At 39.2% G+C, this 27,089-nt stretch overlaps 1 protein-coding gene across 11 annotated transcripts in view; it reads right to left on the reverse strand.

The window, feature by feature from the left end:
- Positions 1-3,819: 3,819 nt before the first annotated feature.
- Positions 3,820-27,089, reverse strand: part of LOC102917890 (cation channel sperm-associated auxiliary subunit beta-like) — a 189,370-nt gene continuing 166,100 nt past the window's right edge. For 6 of the 11 annotated variants that reach the window (XM_076551253.1, XM_076551251.1, XM_076551258.1 and 3 more), the window contains 6 exons: positions 24,661-24,771; positions 23,437-23,496; positions 8,518-8,653; positions 5,207-5,307; positions 4,563-4,637; positions 3,820-4,277 (listed from right to left, as the gene is read on the reverse strand). In XM_076551253.1, the coding sequence (XP_076407368.1) occupies positions 4,101-4,277; positions 4,563-4,637; positions 5,207-5,307; positions 8,518-8,653; positions 23,437-23,496; positions 24,661-24,771 (660 nt within the window). In that variant the 3' untranslated portion in view covers positions 3,820-4,100. The remainder of the gene's footprint in view (positions 4,278-4,562; positions 4,638-5,206; positions 5,308-8,517; positions 8,654-23,436; positions 23,497-24,660; positions 24,772-27,089) is intronic. The other 5 variants (XM_076551255.1, XM_076551256.1, XM_076551260.1 and 2 more) reach the window with 2 other exon arrangements.

The raw sequence follows: 27,089 nt of genomic DNA on the forward strand, positions 1-27,089 counted from the left end.
TTCTTATTATTCATATTTGAGAATTGTTAAAAAATATGCTGGGTATATGTCTTAGTTAAGATTTCTATTGCTGTGAAGAGACATCATGACCACAGCAACTCTTATAAAGGAAACATTTAATTGGGGTGGCTTGCTTACAATTCAGAGGTTTAGTCCTCTGTCATCATGATTGGACATGGTGGCATGTAGGCAGACAGACTATGGAGAAGTAGCTGAGAGTTCTACATCTTGTAGGCAACAAGAAGTGTTCTGTCTAACTGGGCATGGCTTGAGCATATATGAACCCTCAAAGCCTGCCTCCACCGTGACATATTTCCTCCAGCAAGGCCATACTCACTCTCCAACAAAGCCACACCTCCTAACAGTACCACTCCCTTTGGGGGCCATTTTTTTTCATACCACCACAATCTACTCCCTGGACCCCAAGCCTTGTAGCCATACCCTAGTGCAAATATGCATTCAGTTCAGCTTCAAAAGTCCCCATAGTAATCAGTAACAGTCTCACACTTGTTTTAAAGTCCAAATTCTCTTCTGAGACTCATGGCAATCTAACTGTAATCCCCCTCTAAAATCAAAATAAAAAAGCAGACCTCATACTTCCAACATATAATAGCACAGGATATACATTACCATTCCAAAAAAAGAGGGAAGGGAGCATAGTGAGGAAATACTAGACCAAAGAAAGGCTAAAAACCAGCTGGGTACCTGCAAACTGCATTTCCATGTCTGATGTCAAAACACTTGACTGCAGCACACTTCTTTTTGGGGGCTGGTTCCAATCCCTGTTAGCAGCTTTTCTTGGCAGGTATCCCACAACTCTGCCATCTCTAACATCTTGGGGTCTCCAAGGTAATCCAGGCTTCAACTTCACAGCTTCACAAAATGACCTGTCTAGGCCTCAATTCAGGGACACTCCTGATACATGCCAAACCTCAGCAGCTTTTCTCAGCTGCAGAGGCAAATTCTATAACCAGTTTCTTCTTTCCTTACCTCTAAAGCCAGAACCACGTGGCCATAGCTGTCAAGTTCTGCTGCTTGCTGGGGCTGGAAGATGACCCCCCTCTTTCAATTATAGTTCACCAGATTTTCATTGTTACCTTTACTGCCTAAGCTCGGCTCTCTTTGAACTTGCTCTGTAGATCAGGCTCATCTTAAATTCAAGAGATCTCCCAGCCTCAGTCTTCCCAGTGATGGGATCAAAGGTGTGCAACAACATACCTGGCTCTAAGCTTTTTAAATTCCTTTCCACAAGCTGGAAACTTAGCTAGGTAGGACCTTGCTCTGAGGTTACCACTCCCATTATTCCATTTCTTAATCTGTTTATCTCCTTGAACACAGGATTTAGCTTTATTCCACTTCTTGATGCCCCTTTTCTCAATCTATACATTTTGTATTTTCATTTGCTCAGCTTGCTCTTTTTCATTATAAATCCTCATCAGAATTAACATTAATGATCACATGACAGAGTCTATACTAGGCTGTTTTGAGATTTCTTCTGCCAACGGAATTAATCCAAAAGTTTTCACTTTAGTCTCAGGTAGACTTTTGGCTACTTGGCAAAAGTAGCCAAACTCTTCACCAAAATATCACCAGAACAATATATAGGCAACATACTAAAATTCTTCTCCTTTGAAACCACTTGGGTGAGCTCCCAACAGCTCAAATAATTCTTAGCATCACTCTCCTACATGCTCCTACTAATATGGCCTGTTAAGCAGTGCTTAAAGCATTCCACTGCTTTCCTAACTCAAAGTACCAAAGTCCAAATTCCTCCAAACAAAACTATAGTTAGGCCTATTCTAGAAATACTCCAGTCCCTGGTACCAACTTTTCCCTTAGTTAGGGTTCCTATTGCTGTGAAGAGATATCATGACCACAGCAACTGTTATAAAGGGAACATTTAATTGGGGTAGCTCACTTATAGTTCAGAGGTTCAGTCCATTATCATCATGCTGGGACATGGTGGCATTCTGGCAGATACAGTGGAGAAGTAGCTAAGAGTCCTACATCTTGCAGGCAACAGGAAGTATTCTATCTCACTGGGCATGGCTTGGGCATATAAGAGCCCTCAAAGCCTGCCTCCACAGTGACACATTTCCTCCAACAAGGCCACACCTACTCCAATATAGCCACACCTCCTAATAGTGCCACTCCTTTTGGAGGCCATTTTCTTTCAAACCACCACAATATAAATTCTCTGTCAAATACCTGTTTTACAAAAACTATGTCAGCATGTACTGGCAAGAGAGGAAAATAGTGATGGCATTAGATTCTGAGAGTGTTCAATGACAGGTACCAGAATATATAAAAAGAAATAAGAAAAACTAGGTCAGGGAAAAGTTCAAAAAATAACAACTTTTTTCTTTTTTCTTTTCTTTTTTTTTTTTTTTTTTTTGTTTTGTTTTGAGACAGGGGCTTATTGTATAGTCCAGGCTGTCACCAAATCTTCCTGCTTTAGCCTCTTGATTGCTGGGATTCCATGTGTTATGTGACCATACAGGTGAGGGAAAATTAAATAAACTTACCATGATGGATTCTGGGAATATCTCAAAACATGGTATGTATCCAGTAGCAGGATGGTTCCACGTGATTGTCCAATGCAAATGAGCATGTTAGCAAAAGAGATAAAAAACATAGCATAGTTCAGACCAAATGGGGCTATTCAATTACTTAGTGATGATTTGGATTGTGTTTTGAAGGTCACTCACAGGCCTCTAGTTGATAACCTGGTCTCCAGCTGCTGGCATTGTTTTGGGAGCAGAGGAAATGTTTGGACACAGGGCACAGATGGTGGACACAGTATCAGGTTATAGATAGACCGCACTTGTGGTTAACTTTCTGTTACACATCTGTTGATAGGACCAGCTGCTTTATTCTCCAGCCAACATGGAGAGGAGCTCATTTCACTACCATGTTTTTCCTAACATGCTCGACTACTCTAGGGAGCTGTGAGCCCCAGGAAGTTTTTCTTCCTTTCTTTATGTCAGCTATCCGGTCACAGTGATGAGAAAACATAGCTGAGGCAAGCAGTTATGTATGCTTAGAACAGAGAAGAACCAGATGATTGTGAGCTACCACACGGGTGCTGAAATTCAACCCACACCCTCCGCAAGAGCAACAAGTGCTCTAAGGCACTGAACCATCACTCCAGCCCCAAGACTCCTTAAGCTTCTCTTCCTACTAAGTGCCCATGACTCTTGGGGCTCTGAGACCTCTTCTCATTCATGGTAATCTTATTTTGCTTAGTGAGAGGTGATTATAAAACAAGGGAATGCTCCTGAACTTAAACTCTACAGTTCCTGAGGGGCTGGCCATTTCTGAGTAGTTCGCCCTGTTCCTCCTCCATGCCCAAATGAACCCATAGCACTGTCCTCCCTCACAAACCTCTGCCATGTGTGCCAGGCCTGATACCTGGGTGTAGCCATCACTTTCTGGATCCTGGGGACAAGTTCACCAGAAGCACACAGAACCAGAAGCACACAGAACCAGAAGCACACAGAAGCATATCCTTTGGAGTTCTGTTCACTGCATGTTTGAAACTAACACCCGGCTCAACCACTATATTCTTTGAGTACTCCATGATGGAGTCATCGTCCCCTCTTATTAGGTACCACAAACCATTTGGCCTTCTTTAAAAAACCAAAATGACTTCTTCTTTTTTATTTCCTACAAGGCTCTGAAAACATCCACTGATTAGTCTCTCTATGTCTAACTCCCGCGGTGTAATGGTACCCTCATTGTACCACTATTCTATCTAGAACCTGGCCCTACAAAATGAACTCTAGACCATATGAGCTGAATAAGGAAGAAAACCCATCGCACAGAAAATTGATTATCATTTTATATTTTCCAAAACAATCTAAAAAAAAAAGAAAACCATGTAAGTGCTAAAGTAATTTTCTATGTATTAAAAATAAGAAAATGGAAATTGGAACTACTGATTAACAGCAACTAGAATTATAATAGTATAACTCAATAGCATTGTGCCTAATGTGCATTTATAAAATATAAATATATTGTATGGACATGTTTAGTAGAACTAGGAAATAGATATAATTATCATTTGTTCACTATCTAGACTTTCCCTTCTGAGCTGATACTTATAGTTGATGGGTTTGCAGTCTCTCTTTAAGGTATCTACAGAATGCTCTCCATAGGTGGATGTTATGCATTTGGAATATAAATGCTACAAAAATTAATCCCCCTAGAACTACAGATGTTGCAACAGCAATTAGCATATGTCCTGGAAAAGGCAACGGTACTTCATCGACATAAATCTGAAAAGAAAAAGCAAAGTGGTTACATTTTCTGGATGCGGTAATGTAAAAATACTGCTCATTGTGATACCACAATAAACCACACAGAAGAATTCTACCCAGAATTCTGTGAACATTCAGCATCCTCTACCACCCACACTCTCATTCTTGGCCACAGTCTGTCCAAGCCGGACTTGGCACACAAATTCTACCCATGTTTTCATCCTGATCCATAACTTGGATTGACAAATGCTGTGCCATTTTCCCAGTCATTATCCCATTCCATACTTTATGCATTTACTGTACCTGAAATTCTTCTTCTAAGTTACAAAAGCTGACCCCAGGCACCACAGACACCTTGAAGTGAAACAGCTCAGAGCCCTGTGGAACAAACACAGATGGTCATTATCAATGTGTGTGTTCCTTAAACAAAAATATCAATGGGAGCCACATTAATAGATGTCATTTATAAGGAGTGTCAAGGATTCTGACATGAACATCATGTGTAAAATGAAGAGGTATTAAAACAGGAACTCAATGATGTAGTTTTATTTTCAGATTGATACTAAAACGTAAAACAATTTGGCTTTCATGAACACTTTGAGTTAGCCTTCATATATGTGGTTTTAACATATCTCTGCATTTTCACTGTTTTTCACACTTACCTGTGCTTTAGGTATCCCTGTGACCCCAACTTTTGGAAACAACTTTTCTGCTTCCCTTTAGCCAATTGATCTGACCTATCTCTTAGAAAATAGTCAATTAATGTTCTGTTCAGCATTCAGATTCCTTTAGAAATAAGACAACCAGGGAATAAAAAAAGAAACCCTTTTTATATATCTAAAGCTGCTCTTCCCACCAATCACCAACATCTAAACGCCAAGTCTTCCTTTAGCATACATGTTTAACTCTAAACTCTACATGGTAAAAATGAAAATCTGTCAACTCACCCTTATACTTATGTTGAGACCTAAAGGATTATACACTGAAGTGTTAAGCAGTGGCTCTAAAAAATCCTTCATTTTCTTAACGTTTTCTGGCATATTGTGTTCTGAAATATATGAAATACATTTAAAGCACACTTACATTTTCATATTTTACCTAAAAGTTGTTATAGATAGTAAAGAACAATGAAATTTTCTCTTGTGTAATATGGTGATATTTTATTTGTGCTGAAATGTGATTTTATTTGTATGTTAAATAATAAAGTTGCCTGGGGGTCAGAGCTAACAGCAAGCCATTTAGCAGAAGTCTGGCAGTGGTAGCATATACCCTTAATCTGATCACATGGCAGGCAGAGTCTGTGTATTCAAGGACATAGCCTGTTTGGTGACATATGCCTTCAATCCAAGAACCAACCATAGAGACCTGTATGTCTGTATAGACAGGCAGTGAAGAAGTCATGTGGTTGGGTTTAGAACCAATGAGAAGGCCGAACAGAAAGTCAATAAAAAATAAAGACACACAGGAAGTAGCTCTCTTTTCTCATGGGAAGGACGGCAGCGGCTGGTAAGCTTAAGGCTATTTGCTAGTGCTCTGACCTCTTGGGCTTTTAACTCATTTGGCTCTGTGATTCTTATTTAATAAGACTTTTTATTATTAAATAAGACTTATTTAATAAGACTGTTTAGAATTACATCTACAGTGTCACATTGCAAAGGTAATTCATACTCTTAATTTTGGCTGACTTTGTAAGGACCTTTAGAGTTGCATTTTACTAAAGAATGCTTAAGCAGAAGAGTTAAGAGAGGAAAAGAGACACTCAGAGGAAAGCAAACTGTATACCCCAGATCATGGGTATGGACATCTCAAAGAGTTAGAGAAAATAAGATACACTCAAGTGTGGGTATGGGCTCCAGGGAGAATTTCCTATTTTCATTTTTAAAAAGTGTCTGGTACTTAGAGGCTGGAGAGATGGTTGAGTGGTTAAGAGCATGGGCTGCTCTTGTAGAGGACCTGGGTTTGATTCCCAGCAGCCATGTAGCAACTCACAATCATCTGTGACTCCAGTTCTAGATGGCTTCTTCTGGCCTCTGAGTGTACCAGGCATGCAAGTGATGCACAGACATGTAGCAAAAACACCCATATTCAAAAAAACATAATAAAGTTTCTAATACTGGGTATTGAACCCCAGTGCCTTGTTCACACTAGAAAGCACTCTACCACCAAACTTTATCCTCACTTCTCTTCAGGGAGATTAGACTGACTGCCTCCCATTGCTCCAGTGCCCTCCTCAAGAAGGAGAGAGTGTCTGACTACCTAGCTGTATTCTGAGTTCCTTCTAGCCTCTGACTCATGAGAAACCAATCCTTACATGTCATGGTTTGTGTTTTTCATAGTGGTAGGCAAATAACTTTCCTAAGATGGCGGTGGAGCTGCACCATAGGATCGCGTGAGGGTTCTCCAGGAGAAGTAAGCAGCTCTTCCCACCCACCTTGTCATTCTTTCTAAACAAGTGAACTGATGTATGTGTTATAAATTCTCGTGGTATAATGGTGAGAGGAGCTAACATGAATAACTCAAGCCCTGACTCTCTCCTTAGCTTATTTCCATTGGGAATATTCTCACCATGGCTAACTTAATCGTTTCAGAGTCAGCTTGTAAAATGCTTCCAAATTTAAAAGTCAATGCTCCAAACCTGGTAAGAGCCACCAGGATACCACAGAAACTATAAATATTAATCAAGGAATATGGGAGTTTTACTTTCTTTCTTGGAGTTTTCACTTCAAGAAGGTATTAAATTTGCAGACTAACACTTCTGAAGAGAATGGAGAAAGAGTGGATGGTGGGGGAAGAGGGGATCATGTGAGGAGTGACTGAGAGGAGAGGAGGGATGGGAAACTGTGATCAGGCTAGGGAAAAGAGAAAAACATTAAAGAGAAAAAGAACAAAAATTAAATCTATCAGAGTAAGACTCAATGACTACCAAATGTCTGCAAACTCAGTAATACAGTGATGATTAATCAAAATTCCAATTAACTTCATCTACCCACTTCACCAGACCTATCTGCCACCTCCCTGTCTTACTGTGGGACAACAATGGGGATTGAACCTAAGGCTGCAAACATTCTAGGCAAGCATTCTACCACTGAGCTATAGGCCCAGCCCTTACATATCTTTCTGTCTGTGTGCCAGTCTGTCTATCTATCTATCTATCTATCTATCTATCTATCTATCTATCTATCTATCTATCATCACCTGAAAATATTCACACATGAATAAGCACAAAATATATAACTAAATGTTGTATTTTGAGGTAAAACTGAATTTAAGTAAATTTCCTTTTGTATTGTAAAATATGTCTGTCTCTTTTCAGCTCTTTACCATAAAAAACCACACTTTCTTTCCGTTCTTTCTTCTTTTTGGGACACTGTCTCATGTAGCCCAGGTTGGTCACATCTCACTATAAAACTGAAACTGTCCTTGAATGCCTGCCTCTACCTACTAGGTACTGGGATTACCACTGCATATTACCACATTCAGCTAAAAAACATAGTCACCAAACTTCCCTTACATAATTAAAAGTATCCTACAGGATATCTGGCAACACCTAGAACATTTACATAACTGTTGTTGTAGTAAATAATAAAGACACTTAACTGGTACACCGCACAAACTTCATCATTGTCACTACTAATCCACAACAGGACTTTCAGATTCATTTTATGCTACAAATTATTTGTTAGAGATTTATTTTTTAAATTTATTTAATTTTATTTTATGTGCATTGGTCTGAAGGTTTCAGATCTCCTGGAACTGGTGTTACAGACAGTTGTGCACTGTCATGTGGATGCTGGGAATTGAACCCAGGTCCTCTGAAAGCATAGCCAGTGCTTATAACTACTGAGCTATCTCTTCCATCCCAGAGATTTATCTGTAATTATGTTTGTATGTGGGTATGTACAGGCTCCTGCAGATATATAGGCATAAGATGCACTGGAGCTGGAGTTACAGTTATGTGATCTGCTTGACATGGGTCCACTGCAAGAGCAGTTTACTCTTTTAAGCACTGAGTAGTCTCTTCAGCCCTGCAGTTCAAATAAAAAAATCTAGCCTTATACCACTGAATCTAGGATACTGGAAGTGATGAGAACATAAAAGGAGATGATGGAGGTATATATCAACATGCCAATGATTCAAATCCTTTTCTACAAAACTCCTGGCTATTTTTCCTATGAACAGGCTTTGTAATCCACTCATTTAAAAACACACTAATGATATAATGGCTTGTGAGATAAGCATAGGAGACAGAAAACCATACTTAGTTGCCAGTTTTGCCTCATATTCACTTCAGTCATGGTAACCAAATATGGAGGCTTCACCGCGAATTTTTCTTTTTCAGTGAAAATTTCCAAAGCAACTGGGTATTGTATGACTGGAAACTTGAAACGATGAACCTAAAATATAAATTCCATGAATGCATATAAGTCTGGAAAACTCAATACTATTATTCCTCATCAAGTAATGAATGGCATTTTCACAAAATCTTGGCTATTCTAAAAGGAGTGCTTCTTAGTGTCTCTGCCTTTCAGACATGAAAACAGTCTACGACAACACAATCCATACATTCCAAGGCAGCAAACATGGTAATGAGATTCACAACTTTTAGAAACAATGTTTATAAAGTTAGCATACAAAGTGATAGGTGTCATTATGGAATTTCCATATATATATTTATCATGGAATAAATAAAGTCATTATACTTTAGGTGTTTGTTTTTCTTCACTCCTCTTGCAGGTCCCCTTCTTCTTTCCAGACAGACTTCTCTTCTGCTTTTTCTTTATTTTTCCAGACAGGGTTTGTCTGTGTAGCCTTGGCTGTCCTGGAACTCATTCTGTAGACCAGGCTGGCCTCAAACTCACAGATATAAACCTGCCTCTTCCTTTAGAGCACTAGGATTAAAGGTGTGTGCCACCACCACCTGACTTCTCTTTTGCTTTTAGGTCACATAAATTCTCTTAAACATCCCATTTAAGATCTCTTCCTCCTCTTGCGTGGTCTCTATTCTACTTTCTATTCTTCCAATATAAATTTAAGTGTGGAGCCTTTGTATGAGGAAAAACATAGCACTTCTCTTCTAAGTGGGACTTACTTTACTTAACATAATGATTTCCAGTACTATCCATCTTCCTGCAAATGTCATGATTTAATGTTTCTTTATAACTGAAAAACATACTTGTACAACTTTGTAGCTGGAAGGTTTCTCTGGTCCTGCCTGGTCTGCGGTTCCACAGCCACTTAATAAAGTTATTACTCAGAGGCTTAACATTAATTAACTGCTAGCTAGGTCTTATATATTAAATTAACTCATTTCTACTAATCTATGTTTTGCCACATGTTCTGTGGCTTTACTGCTCTGCTGGCATCTTGCTCCTTGGGTGGCTGGTTAGCATGTCCCCTTTCCATCTTTGTCTTCCTGTCTCTCTCCTTGGTTTTCCCACCTGCCTCTAAGCTGCCTTGTCATAGGCCAAAACAGCTTTATTTATTAGCCAATAGGAGCGACACATATTCACAGCATTCAGAAAGACATCCCATTGCACAACATATTGTTTATCCATGTGTCGATTGTTTCATTTCTTAGTTATTGTGAATATTGCAGCAATAAACATGCTTGTGAATGCATCTCTGGTGGTATAGTGACTAAGTTCTTTGGGTTTATATCCTGGTGTGGTAGATCTAGGTCATACGGTTCTTAGCAATTACATTAGGTTAAATTAATTGATTACTATTATTATTAATTGTGCGTGTATGCATGTGTGTGCAAGTGCCCAAGTGCTCAAATGTCACAGAATGCATGTGAAGGTCAGAGGATAACTTGGAGAAGCAAATCTTTCTTTCTACCTGGTGGATCCCACAGACTGAACTCAGCTTGTCAGCCTTGGTGACAAACTCAACAGATGCCCCTGTGCACTGAGCCACCTCATTAGTATTGATTTTAATATAAACTGAGATGAGGCATTATGATCTCTTCATCACTGCTCTTTATGCTTAAGGTGCCCGTGGCTATTCGAGAGTGTTTCAGCTTACCTATGGATTTTTGTATTGTTTCCTACTTCTGTATAGAACGTCACTGGATTCTGATGGGGACTGCATTGAATTTGTAGACTACTTTGGGCAAGAGCCATTTCAATACATGAATCACATCAGTTCATGAGCATGTGAGACACTTCCATCTTCTGGTGTCTTCTTCAGTTTCAGTCTTCATTGTCTTATAAGTTTTTAATTAAGACCTCTTTTACTTCTTAGGTTAAGTTTCCTTCCTTCCTTCCTTCCTCCTTTCTCTCTCCCTCCCTTCCTTTCTCCCTCCATCAATACCTCTTTCCATCCCTCCCCCTTCTTTGTTTCTTCACATTTTATAAATAGGACTTTTTTCTCAGAAATTTTATCATTGGTATAATAAACCAGAACTGTGCAATGAAAGCTTATCTCAAACAAAACAAAACATCTTTGTGTGTTCATATGTATATGTGTTTATATATTTGTGCACTTGTGTGCAGGTGTCTCTGTGTGGATGGCAGGAGTCAAGGTCCAGTGTTATCCACAAACACCTCTTATATTATTTTTGAGGAAGGGTCTCTGATTGAACCTGGGCCTCAGTGATTTGGTTAGACTAGCTGGCCAGCAAGGCTCTGGGAGCCTACTGTGTCTGTCTTGACAGGTGAGTGCCCTGGTGCCTAGGACTTTTTTAAGTGGGTGTTTGCAAGGAAAAGTTTATTGACTTAGCCACCTCCTAGACTATCCCCCATTATATTCATTTATTTGAGACAGGTTCTCTCTATGTAGTTCTATATGGCGTGGGACTTGTTATATAGACCACACTGGCCGTAGACTCTCAGAAATATGCCTACCTCTGCCTCCCAAGTGCAGAGATTAAAGTCATGTACCAAGAAACCCAATACTTTGTACATGTTAAACAGGCACTCTACCATTGAGGTAAATCTCAGTCTTCCTCACCCTCTTTAAAGATACAAACAGTCGCCGGGAGGTGCTGGCACACGCCTTTAATCCCAGCACTTGGAAGGCAGAGGCAGGCAGATCTTTGTGAGTTCAAGGCCAGCCTGGTTTACAGAGAGTGAGATCCAGGAAAGGCGCAAAGCTACACAGAGAAACCCTGTCTCGAAAAACAAAACAAAAACAAAAACAAAAACAACAACAAAAGATACAAACAGTCTTATATAGACAAGGCTAGCCTTGAACTTGCTATGTAGCCAAGGCTGGCCTTCAACTCTTGGTCCTCCTGTTTCCATTTTCCTAGAGCTGAGTGTAATGACTGGATTTGTTTAGCTGTCATTTGAGGGTTCAATTTCCCATACCACTTTTAAATGAGACTTCTGTCCCCTCCCTCCCTGCTGAGAAGCCATAGTTGGATCTGCATGTGACTTGCCTTCTTTACACTGTATCTCTCACTCATCTTTTTCTTGGTAGTTTTCAGGTATGCTTTGTGAATTTTCAGAACTTTTTTTTGTTTTTCTCTTTGTCTAGTATTTAGTCTTAGTCTAATATTTCTCTTGCTGACTCTTCCCCTTAACTAGGCCACACAGAGGTATTTTCTAGTCTGTCATCTTATCTAGAAATCTCCCAAACAACTTTTTTCAAAGGGAAGTCTTTTAAGACAGGGTCTTGAAATGTAGTCTATGCTGGACTGTAGCTCACTAGGTAGCCTATGCAGGCCTCGAACTTATAGCAATCCCCTGTCTCATATTCCCAGTTGCTGAGATTACAGATGTGTGCCATCATATATGTTGAAACTCATAACTTTTTGTTTTCCTTTTTCACAATGATTACTATGAAGAAATTTGAACTATTTTGGCTAAATCATATCCTATATGGCCCTCAATCAATGGAGTCTTTCTTGTCTCTTTTATACCTTACCCCATGTCTCTGCTTGTCACACTCTCTCACACATACTTGGTAACTCAGGCTCTGGATTCAGCATTCAAACCCAGCTTTGGTGCCTGTTAACAGTATGGTTTACCTGAAGAATGTCTAAGGAAAATGTAGTACATTTACACAATGGAGTATTACTCAGATGTAAAAAAAACAATAACCTGACCCATCTCCGCCCCAGATGCCAGCCAGCAGGGAAAACTCCTGTGGCCAGGCCCCCCACCGAAACCCCCTAGTGGACCCTTCCAGCTACAAGACCCATACCCTACCCCAACACCCATCTGCCTGCTACCTAGTAACTTCCTGAGATAAGGAATCCACCAACTCTCATTGGACCAAGAGGTGAGTGACTCTTCTACCCAAAGAGTCCTGCCTCTAGGACCCAGGCCCTGGGACACAGCCAGTCCTCAGGAATCCCCAACTATCTCTGCCTGAGTTGTCAGCCAGCAGGGAAGATTACTGCAGGGAGACTTCCCCACAAAAATCCCCCATTGAACCAAGCAATCTACAAGACCTATGCCCTACTTCAATACACATCCTCCTGAGACACCAGTGGCTTCTTGAGACAGAGAATCTGTCAGTTCTCATTGAACAAAGAGAGGCTTCCTGAGATACAGATCCACCAGCTCTAACTGGACCAAGAGCCTTGATAAGACCAAGAGCAGCTCCCTGAGTCAAAGAATCAGCTAGCTTGGATTGGACCAAGAGCAGCTCTCTGAGATACAGAATCTGCCAGCTCCAATTAGACTAAGAGCTAAGATTGGTCCCATAGGGGCCCCCTGAGACACAGACACAGCAAGCACAGAGTGGACCAATAGCAGCTCACTAAGACACAAGCACCTCTTACACCTATTAGAGGAAGAGATGGGTAGATGTCAGTGCAAAAATACATACAACAACATAAAGAACAATATGGCATCACCAGAACCTAGCCCTCCTACAATAGCAAGACCTGAATATCACAATGTAGAAAAGGAGAAGAAAGTGACCTTAAAAATAACTTCATGGAGATGCTAGAGGCCTTTAAAACAGAAATGAAAAATTCCCTTAAAGAAATTAAAGAAAAGAAAAACAAAAAATTGGAAGAAATCAATAAAGAAACTGAGGAAAAGATGAATAACAAATTGGAAGAAATCAATAAATCCCATAAAGAAAGCAAAGAAAACCATGAAAAACCAATTAAACATGTGAAGAAAACAGTAAGAACTGAAAAGTGAAATAGAAACAATGAAGAAGACACAAACAGAGGGAATTCTGGAAATAGAAAATCTGAGTAAATGACCAGGAAACACAGATGCAAACATCAGCAACAGAATACAAGCGTTGGAAGAAAGAATCTCTGGTGTAGAGGATACAATAGAGAAAATAGATTTGTCAGTCAAAGAAAACACCGGAGCCAAAAAAGTCATAACACAAAATGTCCAGGAAATCTGGGACACCATGAAAAGGCCAAACCTAAGAATAATATGGATAGAAGTAGGAGAAGAATATCTACTCAAATGCACAGAAAATATACTTAAAAAATCATGCAAGAAAATTTTCCCAACTTAAAGAAGGAAATACCTATGAAGATACAAGAAGCCTATAGAACACTAAATAGACTAGACCCCCAGAAAAGTTCCCTCACCACAAAATAATTAAACCATGAAGAATACAGAATAAAGAAAGAATATTAAGAGCAGCAAAGGAAAAAGGCCAAGTGACTTATAAAGGCAGGCCCATCAGAATAACACCTGACCTCTCAATGGAGAATGTGAAAGCCAGAAGGTCCTAGACAGATGTAATGCAGACACCAAGAGACCATGGATGCCAGCCTAGACTAATATACCCAGCAAAACTTTCAATTACCATAGACAGAATGAATAAGACATCCCAAGACAAAACCATTTAAACAATACCTATCCATAAATCCAGCCCAACAGAAAGCACTAGAAAAAAAATCCAGGAGGTCAGATACACCCAGAAAAATACAGGCAATAGATAACCTCACAACAGTAAATCCCCCCCAAAAAAGAAATACACACACTCTACCATCAAAAGATAACAAGAATTAACAATCACTTGTGGTGGTATTCTAATTGTACTGAAATGTGATTTTAATTGTATGTTAATAAATAAAGTTGCCCGGGTCTTGTTCCTTCTACAATCAAACGCCATTACCAGCAGGATGTAACCCAAAAGGTACTCAGAGGAATGAAATCTGGCAGATGGACATGTTTCACTTTGCAGAATTTAGAAAATTGAAATATGTACACCACACCATCCATACTTATTCAGGATTTCAATGGGAAACTGCTTTGAGTTCTGAAAAAGCTGATTCTGTGATCACTCATTTGCTATAAGTTATGTCCATCATGGGTATATCTGCACAAATCAAAACTGACAATGCTCCATCATATGTCTCTGTTAAAATGAAACAGTTTTTTGCTTATAATATAAAGCATATTACAGGTATACCACATAATCCTATAGGTCAAGCAGTTATAGAAAGATCAAACAGAACTCTAAAGAATATGCTAAATAAACAGAAAGGGGTAACAAAAAAACCCAGAAATAGACTGCATAATGCTCTATTAACTTTGAATTTTCTCAGTGCCAATGAGAAAGGAACAACAGCTGCAGAGAGACATTGGATAATAGAAAAAACTACAGAATTAAATCAGCCTATATACTTTAAGGATGTGCTGACTTCAGAATGGAATCCAGGGTATGTATTACGTTGGGGACGAGGTTTTGCTTTTATTTCTACAGGAGAAGATAAGCTGTGGGTACCATCAAAATTGATAAAGGTTTGATTTGAACAAGAGAGACCTCTTAATTAGCGGAGGTGATAGTTCATCAACCAGCATGAACATCCAATTTAAACTAACTTGTACCAGTAACACATGCCTTTTCATTTAATCAGATAATAACTTGCCAAAAAGAAACATCCCCAAAATTAGTCTTGGGGAAAGGTTTTTGTTTTTGTCTTTTAGGAGAATGAAGGTTAAGGAATCTGTAGAACACTGGACAAATGAGAAAACTGAAGAAAAGGGACAAATCATCTATCACAGGAAACAGAGTGAAATGGCGTATGGGTATATATTATCTAAAAAATTTTATGTCTTCCCAAATGTTTGTTTCTGCTTTTCTCTAAAGATTTAACACTATTGGTCTTCTAATAGTCCCAGTTCAATTAAAATTTAAAGCTGACTTTGGAGTTGGAGAATGGCTCTCTCCTTCTTTAAACTCAAGCATGTTGTTAAAAGGAAAATGCAAACTCCCTGTATCATGCCAGAATAAAAGAGCCATCTTCTGCTATGAGACAGGACAAAAGCCAAATTAATTAAGGGACTATTTTATTACTAATCTCAACTCTTTGATTCTATTCTGATTCTTTAAACTTTTCTTAAAGTATGAATTTTATATCAAAATTTACAAGATTTATATATATAGATATATATACATTTTAAACTTTGTTAAGATATGAATGGTCATATAGAGTACTAACTAATTCTAGACAAAAGGCTTCAATTAGCTGCATATATATGTCTTTGTGTTCGAGTCTCTTATCAGTTTTCTGCAGGAAATCACGGCCAGGCCTAACATCAACTGAAGTCTCCAGAAAGAAGATGGGGCCCCACAACAACAACAATTCCACATGGACAATAATAATATCACTAAGCTGACAAACATTATCTACAGATCAACTTTGAACTACAAGGTGCTCAGAGCAATTTTGAGATGACTAGCTGAGATGATCCAGTCTCAAAGACTACTTGAATAAGGACTTGAGATAAACCCTGAACTTTGGCATTATACACAGACTGGATAATGAAGTATATAGTTACCTTTCCTAGAATTTGACAATTAACCTAAAATTTTTCTTTCAGGATAAAGATAACTTCGCCCATACCCAGCAGGAAGCAATTTTAAGAATACGACGCCCACATTCCCAAAGAGGTGATGTGGGGCAGGTGGTTTTTTGGTCTTTTTAATGGGTTTTGGGTCTGGAATAATTTTCATTGTTTAGGGGGGTTGGTTACAAGTTGTTGTCAAGGGTTAGGAAAAAGGCTAAGCAAAAGAGATTAGATTTAAGGTTCTTGTTTAAAAAGAAAGAAAGGAAGGAAGGAAGGAAGGAAGGAAGGAAGGAAGGAAGGAAGGAAGGAAGAAAGAAAGAAAGAAAGAAAGAAAGAAAGAAAGAAAGAAAGAAAGAAAGAAAGAAAGAAAGAAAGAAAGAAAAGAAAAAGACAATTACTAGAATTACTAGTTTTAAATACTTTACATTGGATTGGATTGTTTTATATTGAATAAAAATTTGAAATTGATATTGTTAGAAAATGCTATATGTATATTTCTAATTGTATTTATACCATTCATTTAACAATGTAATGCAATTTTCTGATCCTTGAATGTTATTATTACCAACTATTAGGATATAAAGAAATGAAAGTTAGTAGTTAGACATTACAATAGAACTTGTAGTCATATTAGATATGTTTTAAAAATTGAGCAGAGATGTTTTAGACAGGTCATCTTCAAACCCTTCAGAGATCTACAGAATATGGCATTTAAAATGTTTTAATAACTTAGGGACAAATAACCAAATGAATGGAAGCACAGGGTCTATGAACCAAAGGCTGAGGGGCCCCCAACTGGATCAGGCACCCTGAATGGGTGAGACAGTCTTTTGGCTTGATCTGTTTGGGAGGCAGCTGTGCATTGGTGCTGGGTCCTGAGCTCATTGCATGAGTTGGCTGTTTGAATCCTGGGACTTATGCAGGGACGCTTGGCTCGGTCTGGGAGGGGGGGACTGGACCTGCCTGGACTGAGTCTACCAGGTCGACCCCGGTCCTCGGGGGGAGACCTTGATCTGGAGGAGGTGGGAATGGGGGGTGGGCTGGGGGAAGGGGGAGGGGGGCGAGAGGGGGAGAACAGGGGAATCTGTGGCTATTATGTTGAACTGAATGGTGTTGTAAAATAAATTAAAAAAAAAAAGAAATTTTTCTTTTTTGAGACATGTCAGCTCCTGGCAGTACCAATCTACTTCAGAGAAAATAAGGGCATTGAAGAAACTGCATATGGAGTCAACTTTCATTGTGGCAAAAGTTAGCCACTGGACAACAAAGTATCCTCGAATCAACAGGACAAAATGGACAGCAGAACACGAAACAAAGGACTACTGATTGTTGCCAAAACAAGCATGGTTATGGCTTTATCAAAAGGCATCTTCTGAGGCCAGGACAATATGGCACCATCCCTGAAGTGGCATTCGCAATCCAGAAAAGGTATAGTGCCCTTTTCTTCGAAGACACCTGAACAGGCAGTGGGCCAATGGCTTCTGTTGTGCAATGGAACAGCAGCTGAAAGCTCACGCCTCTCGATAGTAGACTGGCATTTAATAGAGGGATGTGGAGAAGAAGGGGATGCTGAGATGAAGCCATATATACACAGCCAAGAAGAATGGACAGCTGAATTAAAAAACCATCAACAAATCCAGAATTTAAAATCCTGAATCATGACAGGACACTAGTGGAATTCAGGTGTTTCTGGTACATGGACTGCTCTCACCCAATGTGAGGTTGAACTGTTGCCCTTGTGTACATCCTACTTCACAAATGAGTCTGTCAGATACGCTAAGCCTATAGGCTGAAGATGATGCCCCAACACTGCGGAGAAACCTCAGGTGACTGCCCAGGCAGCTGGCTGTTTCTGTCAACTCACAAATTTTTTGGAAGTTGCTTGCATGCACTTCCTGTTTTGATTTTTGTTAGCTAATATTATTTCCTTCTTGGGTCTCTGAGGGAGTTGAAGATTATTTAGTTATAGTTGAAGATTAGTTAGTTATACTTGAAGATTAACTAAGATAGAAAGTGAATTAGATACATTTTGGACTTACCAAAATAGGATAGATAATGGAATTATTTTCTCTGATTTGTCAAATACAAATGGACTAGACATTGTTTAGGTATTTATTACTTGTATATATTGTATATAGTTATTGTACTTTTGTATATAGTTTTTCTTTTGTTAGTTATAACCTTTTGCTTTTTTTTCTTTTTATTAAAATAGAAAAGGGGAAATGTGGTGGTATTCAAATTGTACTGAAATGTGATTTTAATTGTATGTTAATAAATAAAGGCTGGGTGGTGGTGGCGCATGCCTTTAATCCCAGCATTCGGGAGGCAGAGCCAGGCAGATCTCTGTGAGTTCGAGGCCAGCCTGGGCTACCAAGTGAGTTCCAGGAAAGGCGCAAAGCTACACAGAGAAACCCTGTCTTGAAAAACAAAAACAAAAATAAATAAATAAATAAATAAATAAATAAATAAAGTTGCCCGGGGGGTCAGAGCTATTAGAGCCATAGACAGAGCGTGGCAGTGGTGGCACACACCTTTAATCCCATAGATCTCTGTGTGTTCAGGGATACAGCCAGCATTGGAGACATACGCCTTTAAGACCTAGAGGGCTGTACATACAGACGGTGACAAGGCAGTCATGTGTGTGGGTTTACAACCAATGAGACGGCAGAACAAAAAGACTATGAAAAGACATACACACAGGAAGTAGCTCCCTTTCGGAGAGCTAGGACCACCGCAGGAGGAAGGGTGAGATTTAGCTCTGAGCTCTGACCTCTTGGCTTTCTCTTTTACATTGGTTCTGTGTTTCTTATTTAATAAGACGGTTGGTTACATCTACAATCACTGATCATTAATAACCCTTAATATCAATGGACTTAATTTACCTATAAAAACACACAGGATACCAGAATGGATATGAAATCAGTACTCATTTTTCTGCTGCATACAAGAAACACACCTCAACTTCAAAGACAGACACTAACTCAGAGAAAAAGGCTGAGGAAAGACTGTCCAATCAAATGGACTTAAGAAGCAAGCTGGTGTAGCTATCCTAATATCTAACAAAATAGACTTCAAACTAAAATCAATCAAAAGAGATTGAGAAGGATATTACATATTCATCACAGGAAAGATCCACCAAGATGAAGGTTCAATTCTGAACATTTATGCCCCAAATACAAGGGTTCCCACATTTGTATAAGAAATATTACTGAAGCTTAAATCACACACCCAACCCCATACGTTAATAGTGGGAGACTTCAACACCCCACTCACACCACTGGACAGATCTGCCAGATCGAAAACTTAACAGAGAAATAAAAAAAAAAAACGTTATGACTCAAATGGACTTAACTGATATCTACAGAACATTCCACCCTTAAAAAAAAAAAAGAATATATGAGCCTTCTCAGCACCCCATGGAACCTTCTCTAAAATCGATCACATACTCAGTCACAAAGCAAATCTCAACAGATACAAAAAAATTGGGAAAACCTCCTGTATTTTTCAGACTACCATGGTTTAAAGTTAGATTTCAACAACAAAAACTACAAAAATCCTACAATCTCATGGAAACTGAATAATGCTCAACTGAATTGCCAATGGGTCAAGGAGGAAATAAAGAAATTAAAGACTTCCTAGAATCCAATGAAAATGGATGTACTACATACCCAAACTTATGGGACACTGTGAAAGCAGTGCTAAGAGGAAAATTCATAGCACTAAATGCCCACATAAAGAAGTTGGAGAAATCTCACACTAGTGACTTAATAGCACACCTAAAAGTTCTAGAACAAAAAGAATCAAAGTCACCCAGGAGGAACAGAGGTCAGGAAATAATAAAATTGAGATCTGAAATCAATAAAATAGAAACAAGGAAAATAATACAAAGAATCAATGGAACAAAGAGTTGGTTCTTTGAGAAAAACAACAAGATAGACAAACCCTTATCCAAACCAACCAAAAGGCAGATAGAGCATCCCAATTAACAAAATCAGAAATGAAAAGGATGACATAACAACAGACATAGAGGAAATCCAGAGAATCATCAGGCCATACTTCAAACACCTATACAACACAAAACTGGAAAATCTAAAATAAAAGGACAATTTTTTGATAGATACCACATACCAAAGTAAAATCAAGAACAGATAAACTATTTAAATAGATCAATAACCCCCAAAGAAATAGAAATGTCATTAAAAGTCTCCCAACCAAAAAAAAAAAAAAAAGCCCTGGACAACATGGTTTCAACACAGAATTTCACTAGATTTTCAAAGAAGAGTTAATACCAATACCCTTCAAATACTTCCACACAGTAGAAACAGGACTGTTACCTAACTCCTTTTATGACGCTACAGTTACTCTAATTCCCAAGCCAAATATACATGCAGCTAGGGAAGAGAATTATAGACCAATATCCCTCATGAACACTGATGTAAAAATACTCAATAAAATATTGGCAAACCAACTCCAAGAACACATCAAAAAATTATATATTTTGGAGATCAGCCCTTTGTCAGATGTGGGTAGTCTTCATCCTAGATATGCAAGGATGGTTCCACATACAAAAGTCTGTCAATGTAATACATCATATAAACAAACTGAAAGAAAAAAACTACATGATTATTTCACTAGATGCCAAAAAGGCTATTGACAAAATCCAACACCTCTTTATGATAAAGGTCTTGGAGAAATCAGGGATACAAGGAAACATACCTAAACATAATAAAGGCAATTACAGCAAGCTAAAAGCCAACATTATATTAAATGGAGAGAAACTCAAACTGATTCCAATAAATCAGGAGCAAGACAAGGCTGTCCACTCTCTCCATATTTATTCAATATAGTACTTGAAGTTCTAGCTAGAGCAATATAACAACAAAAGGAGATCATGGGGATACAAATTGAAAAGGAAGAAATCAAACTTTCACTATTTGCAGATGATATGATAATACATATAAGTGACCCTAAAAACTCTACCAGGGAACTCCTACAGCTGATAAACTCCTTCAGTATTGTGGCAGGATACAAGATTAACTAAAAAAAAAATCAGTAGCCCTCCTATGTACAAATGATAAATGGGCTTAGAAAGAAGTCAGAGAAACATCACCCTTAAAACAGCCACAAATAATATAAAATACCTTGGGGCAGCTCTGACTAAGCAAGTGAAAGACCTGTATGACAGAAACTTTAAATCTCTGATGAAAGAAATTGAAGAAGATATCAGAAAATGAAAAGATCACCCATGCTCATGGGTAGGCAGGATTAACATAGTAAAAATGGCAATCTTACCAAAAGCAATCTACAAATTTAATGCAATTCCCATCAAAATCCCAACACAATTCTTCACACACCTAGAAAGAACAATACTCAAATTCATTTGAAAAAAACAGAAAACCCAGGATAGCTAAAAGAATCCTGCACACACACAAAAAGGTACCTCTGGAGACATCACCACTGCTGACATCAAGCTCTACTATAGAGGTATAGTAATAAAAACAGCTTGGTATTGGCTGAAAACCAACATATGGACCAATGGAATCTAATTGAAGACCATGACATTAACCCACATATCTATGAACACCTGATTTTTGTCATAGAAGCCAAAACTGTACAATGGAAAAAAGAAAGCATCTTCAACAAATGGTGCTGGCATAACTGGACATCAACATGTAGAAGATTGTTAATATATCCATATCTATTGCCATGCACAAAACTCAAGTCCTGGTGGATCAAAGACCTCAATATAAAACCAGTTACACTGAGTGATAGAAGAGAAAGTAGGAAATAGTTAGAATGCATAGGAGACCATTCCCTAAATATAACACCAGTAGCACAGACACTAAGATCAATGTTTAATAAACAGGACCTCCTGAAACTGAGAAGCTTCTGTAAGGCAAAGGACACAGTAAATAAGACAAAATGACAGCCTATAGAATGGGAAAAGTTTTTCACCAACTCCACATCTGACAGAGGGCTGATCTCCAAATATATAAAGAAGTCAAGAAACTAAACATCAAAATACTGAACAATCCAATTTAAAAATGAGCTATAGAGCTAAACAGAGAATTCTCAAAGGATGAATACAAATGGTTGAAAGACATTCAAGGAATTGCTCAGGTTCCTTAGTCATCAGGGAGATGCAAATCCATACAACTCTGAGATACCATCTTATACCTGTCAGAATGGCTAAGATCAAAAGCACTGAAGACAGCTTATGTTGGAGAGGATGTGGAGCAAGGGGAATACTCCTCCACTATTGTTGGGAGTGCAAACTTCTACAGCTACTTTGGAAATCAGTGTGGCAGTTTCTCAGAAAATTGGGAATCAATCTTCCTCAAGACCCAGCTATACCCCTCTTGGGCATATACCCAAGAAATGCTCAATCATAGCACACGGACATATGCTCAACTATGTTCACAGCAGCATTATTAGTTATAGCCAGAACCTGGAAACAAACCTAGATGTCCCTCACCTGAAGAACAGATTTGGAAAATGTGGTACATATGCAAAATGGAGTAGTACTCAGCAGAGAAAAAAATGACATCATGAAATTTGCAGGCAAATGGATGGAACTAGAAAATATCATCCTGAGTGAGGTAACCCAGACTTAGAAGGACATAGTATGTACTCACTCATAAGTGGATACTAGATGTAAAGCAAATGATAACTAGACAATTGCCCACAACTCCAGAGAAGCTAGATAACAAGGAGCCCACTACCTATGATGGGACAACTTGTGCAGCCTTGAGGCTGAGGGAAGGGCTTGGACTTGCCTCTACTGGATGTGCCTCCCCATGGGAGGCCATTGCCTTCTTGTGGGGCACATTGGAGAGTAGGTTGGGAGTCGGAGGCTGGGGTGGCAGGAGGAGGGAAGAAGGAGTCTTTGATTGGTGTGTAAAATGAATGAAAATTTTTCTTAATTAAAAAAAAATGAGCCTATGAAATTTTCAGACAAATGGATGAAAGTACAAAAAAAAATCATTCTGAGTGAGAAAACTCAGACCCAGAGAGACAAACATGGTATGTTTTCACTCATAAGTGGATATCATATGTAAAGCAAATGATAACCAGGCTATAATCCACAGCCCCAGAGAGGCTAGATAACAAGGAATGTCCAAAGAGGGATGCATGGATTCCCCTGGGGAAATAAAAGACCTACTTAGGGCAAACAAAGGGTGAGTGTGGGGAGTGGGTGATGGAAACTTGAGGGGGCAGGTTGCTTAGGCTGGGTAAGGGAGCAGGATGGAGGGGGAGAGTAATGAAAGATTCATCTTGATGGGGGAGCATTTCAGGGTTAGGGGGGAACTTGGAGCCAGGGAAACTCCCAGTAGTCCTCAAAGATGACCCCAGCTAAGACCCTAGCAATAATAGAGAGGGTTCCTGAACTGACAATCTACTGTAATCATATTGGTGACTATCCTAATTGTCATCAGAGAGCATTCATCCAGTACCTGAATGAAGCAGATGCAGAGATCCACAGCTAAGCACTGGGTTGCGCTCCAGGAGTCCTGCTGAAGAAAGGGAGGAGGGATTGTATGATCTAAGGGTTCAAGGTCATGACAGCTGACCTGAGCTCTTGAAAGCTCATAGATTCTGGATCAATAGTTAGGGAGCCTGCATGGGACTGACCTGGGCCCTCTGCATGTATGTGACAGTTGTGTAGCTTGGTCTGCTTGTGGGTCTCCTAGCGGTGAGATCAGGACCTTTCCTTGTTCCTTGAGCTGGCTTTTGGGAACCTATTCCCCATGCTGGATTACCTTGCTCAACCTTGATGCAGGGGGAAGAGCTTAGTCCTGCCTCAGCTTGATATGCCATGCTTTGTTAACTCCCATGGGAGGCCTGCCCATTTCTGAATGGAGACTGAGGAGGAGTGGATAGGGAAGGGGATAGATGGGAGGCAGAGAGAGAACCAGAGGAGAGGAGGGAGGAGAAATTATAGTCAGTATATAAAATAAATGAAAAATGTTAATTAAATAAAAAGAACAGTATGATTTTCAGTCTGCCTTCTCTGTAACTCAAATACAGTGAGTTAAATAAATTATAGGGGAGACTTGAAGAAATGTATAGTAGGTAGAAAATTCTCAATTATTCTTTCTGGATTTAGGAGGTTGTAGCAGGATGATTAAGAATTCAAGGCCAGCCTGGGTTACATATCAAAACTCATATCAAAACTCTATCTCAAAACCACAAAAGAACAGGGCTAGAGAGATAGCTTACTGGGTGAAACGCTCACTGTTTAATCAGGAGGACCTGAGTTTGGAGTCCCAGCACCCACCTATAGTCTGTAATTCCAGTGCGGCTGTGGTGGGATGAAGCACAGACGGGAACACTGAGAAGCTTGAGGGACAGCTTGTCTTCCATGTGCAGTGACAAGTGACAGCAAAATGGAAGGTAAGTACTGACACCCAAGGCTGTCTTCTGAATACCACACACGTACTACAGCATATGTGCAAATATGCACACCACATCACACATCCACACACAGATAACAAAGGAAATACTAATCTAAGTTAGTGTGTAAAGTGACAACCACCATGATATCTGACTGCTAACTTTATGCCCAACCCTATATGTTGTCTAAAATCAGAGTCTAATTTGTAGTCATATGTGTACTTTCAATAAAACATGAACATTTACATAAAACTCGTTCATCAGGTAATTACAAATTGTTTTACCTTTTCTTTGCAGTCTGAGAAAGCAACAGCATGTGAAAACTTTTGATGTTCTGTGCAGTTGCACATTTCCCGACTGGGAACATTATCACACTGCTTGAATTTGCCTGTTACCTGTAGACAGAGGAACATAGGTTGACTTGTTTTCATACTTTGGAGTTTTTCCAAATTAAGTGTTTAGGAAATACTTATTATCTGAATAATAAAATTGCAAAAAGAAAAGAAAATTCATTAATGATAAAAATAAGAGGCACTGAGAGTATAGATCTGCATACAGTGCTTGTCCAGGAGGTGAGATTATGAAAGGCGTAATGCAACAATATTTCTATAATGTAATTTAACAATTCCATCAGGTTACAAGTGGACATTCTGTTCAGAAACACTGCACAAAAACACAACTTCCTCTTGGTAACTTTTCATTTCATAGCGAGTTTCTCTGACTAGAGTGAAAGCCCATAAAGATACCATATGTCATGCATGTGCAGGACTGTAACTTAGAGAATGCTGATCAGTGCCTGATAACACCAGAAGTGCTGACATGTACAGCTGTCACAGCCCCCAAATCCTGCATTATAAACCCTCTTCAGGAGTAGCTGTGGCGACACATGTCAGCAAACTCAGCACTTTGATCAGGAGTTCTAAGTCAGCGTGGACTGTACAGCAAGTTTGATCCAGCCTGGACTATACAGCAAGACCTTCCTCAACTATACAAAACAAAATAAACAAAGGGTCAAATTTCCCTCTTAATTATGAATTAGATATATTTCCTACTTAGCACAGGGAAACCATGGAGGAGGGGGACCCTAGGAATGCAAGGATATACAAGCAAAAATGTCTTATGTCCATAGATGGAATGGTATAGTAACAAAACAGATTTATCTTTGGGAGAAAATGGAGTTGGACAACTCAGTGTCTTAGTGGCTCACTGCTTGGAGCAGAATTTCTTGCCCTTAAATCCAAGATTCAGCAAGGAGTTGTTTACCTCTGAATATTTTGTGTGTATAAAAACATGCATACAATGTGTATTATTAGTTTGTTCAACTCTTGTTTTTTGTTTTTGTTTTTGTTTTTGAAACAGTGTCTATTTATGTAACTAAAAGAAGACTCGGATTTACTGTATCACCCCAGCTAACCTCAAACTCCCTATGTTCCTGACTTTGGCTCCTGAACTGCTGAGATTACATATGTGTGTGCCATCATGATAAAACCATTCAACAATTTCTAAACACTCCTTTGTCTGATGCGTGTTGGGATATTGGGGATATAGTAGGAACAGGTCAAAAACAAACAAAACCCTGACGAGCATGTCCAAGGCTTTGCCTTGACCTTCAGTATCAGGAAAATAAAGTACACCAAAAAGATATCAGTCTGATTAGCTTCCTTTCTTATGGGGTCAGAAGGCACAAAAATAAAGCAAATAAGTAAAATGTATAGACAAGTAATACATGATATGGAGAAAATAGGAAGAATTAGGGAACCAGGGATGGTAGAGGTGGCATTATCATTCTATGTGGATTGGTCAGGGAAGGCCTCACTGTAGCAGAGCATTAAAGTGGAAACCTGTCAAAAATGACAGTGAGGTGTGACATCTGACAGAAACTAGAAGGCTTTCCTGCAGCTGCAAAGGCCTGAGGTGAAACATAACAGAGAAACGGAAAAAGAGGCCAACATGGCTAGGATAGAGTAAGCTCAGGCACTCATGTCGAAGCATGGTTCATGGACAGAGAATATTAAGGGAACAGGGGAAGGGGAAGTCCCTCACCCCAGAATCTAATCTGTATTTGTCTTTAGCTTAGTGTCAAAAACTCTAATACATCTGAAAAAAAAAATCAAATCTCTATATGGATTTTGTACAGAGACAATAATCCATTTTTTGAGTGATCTTTTACACCAGAACAAAGTGTGATTCTATTTAGTCTTATCAATTTAAAACCAGGAGTCAAATATTGGGGTAATAACCTGAAAAATCAGAGAAGAAAAGGAGTAGCTGCTAGTGACTTCTTTCCTCTACAAATCCTCAGACCGATTGGGGGCAAGATCCTGTCTCTAACCACCTTATATTCCTGTCTCTACCTCCTGATAGTACTGGGATTACAGGCATGAGCCTCCCAAGTGTTGGGATTAAAGGCAAGAGCCTCTACTGCCTGGCATCTATGGTTAACTAGTGGCTAGCTCCACCCTCTGATCACCAGGCAAGCTTTATTTCTCAGAACACAAGAGAAATGCTAATTTGTGTAGTGCTTGTGTATGTCCGTTTGCATATTAGGCACCATAGCTGTTCTCCAGATAATACACCTTTTCTCTGACCCCTAATGCTTCCCTGTGTTCTATCATGCTCACTTTACCTCCAGGTAGGTGTCTGCCAACTCCAGAGAGCCAGCCTACTTTCTACTAATAACACAGCAGGAGTTTAAATGTGCCTATGTCAGGAC

The sequence above is a fragment of the Peromyscus maniculatus genome, chromosome 14 (assembly GCF_049852395.1).
Source record: "Peromyscus maniculatus bairdii isolate BWxNUB_F1_BW_parent chromosome 14, HU_Pman_BW_mat_3.1, whole genome shotgun sequence".
Lineage (NCBI taxonomy): Eukaryota > Metazoa > Chordata > Mammalia > Rodentia > Cricetidae > Peromyscus > Peromyscus maniculatus.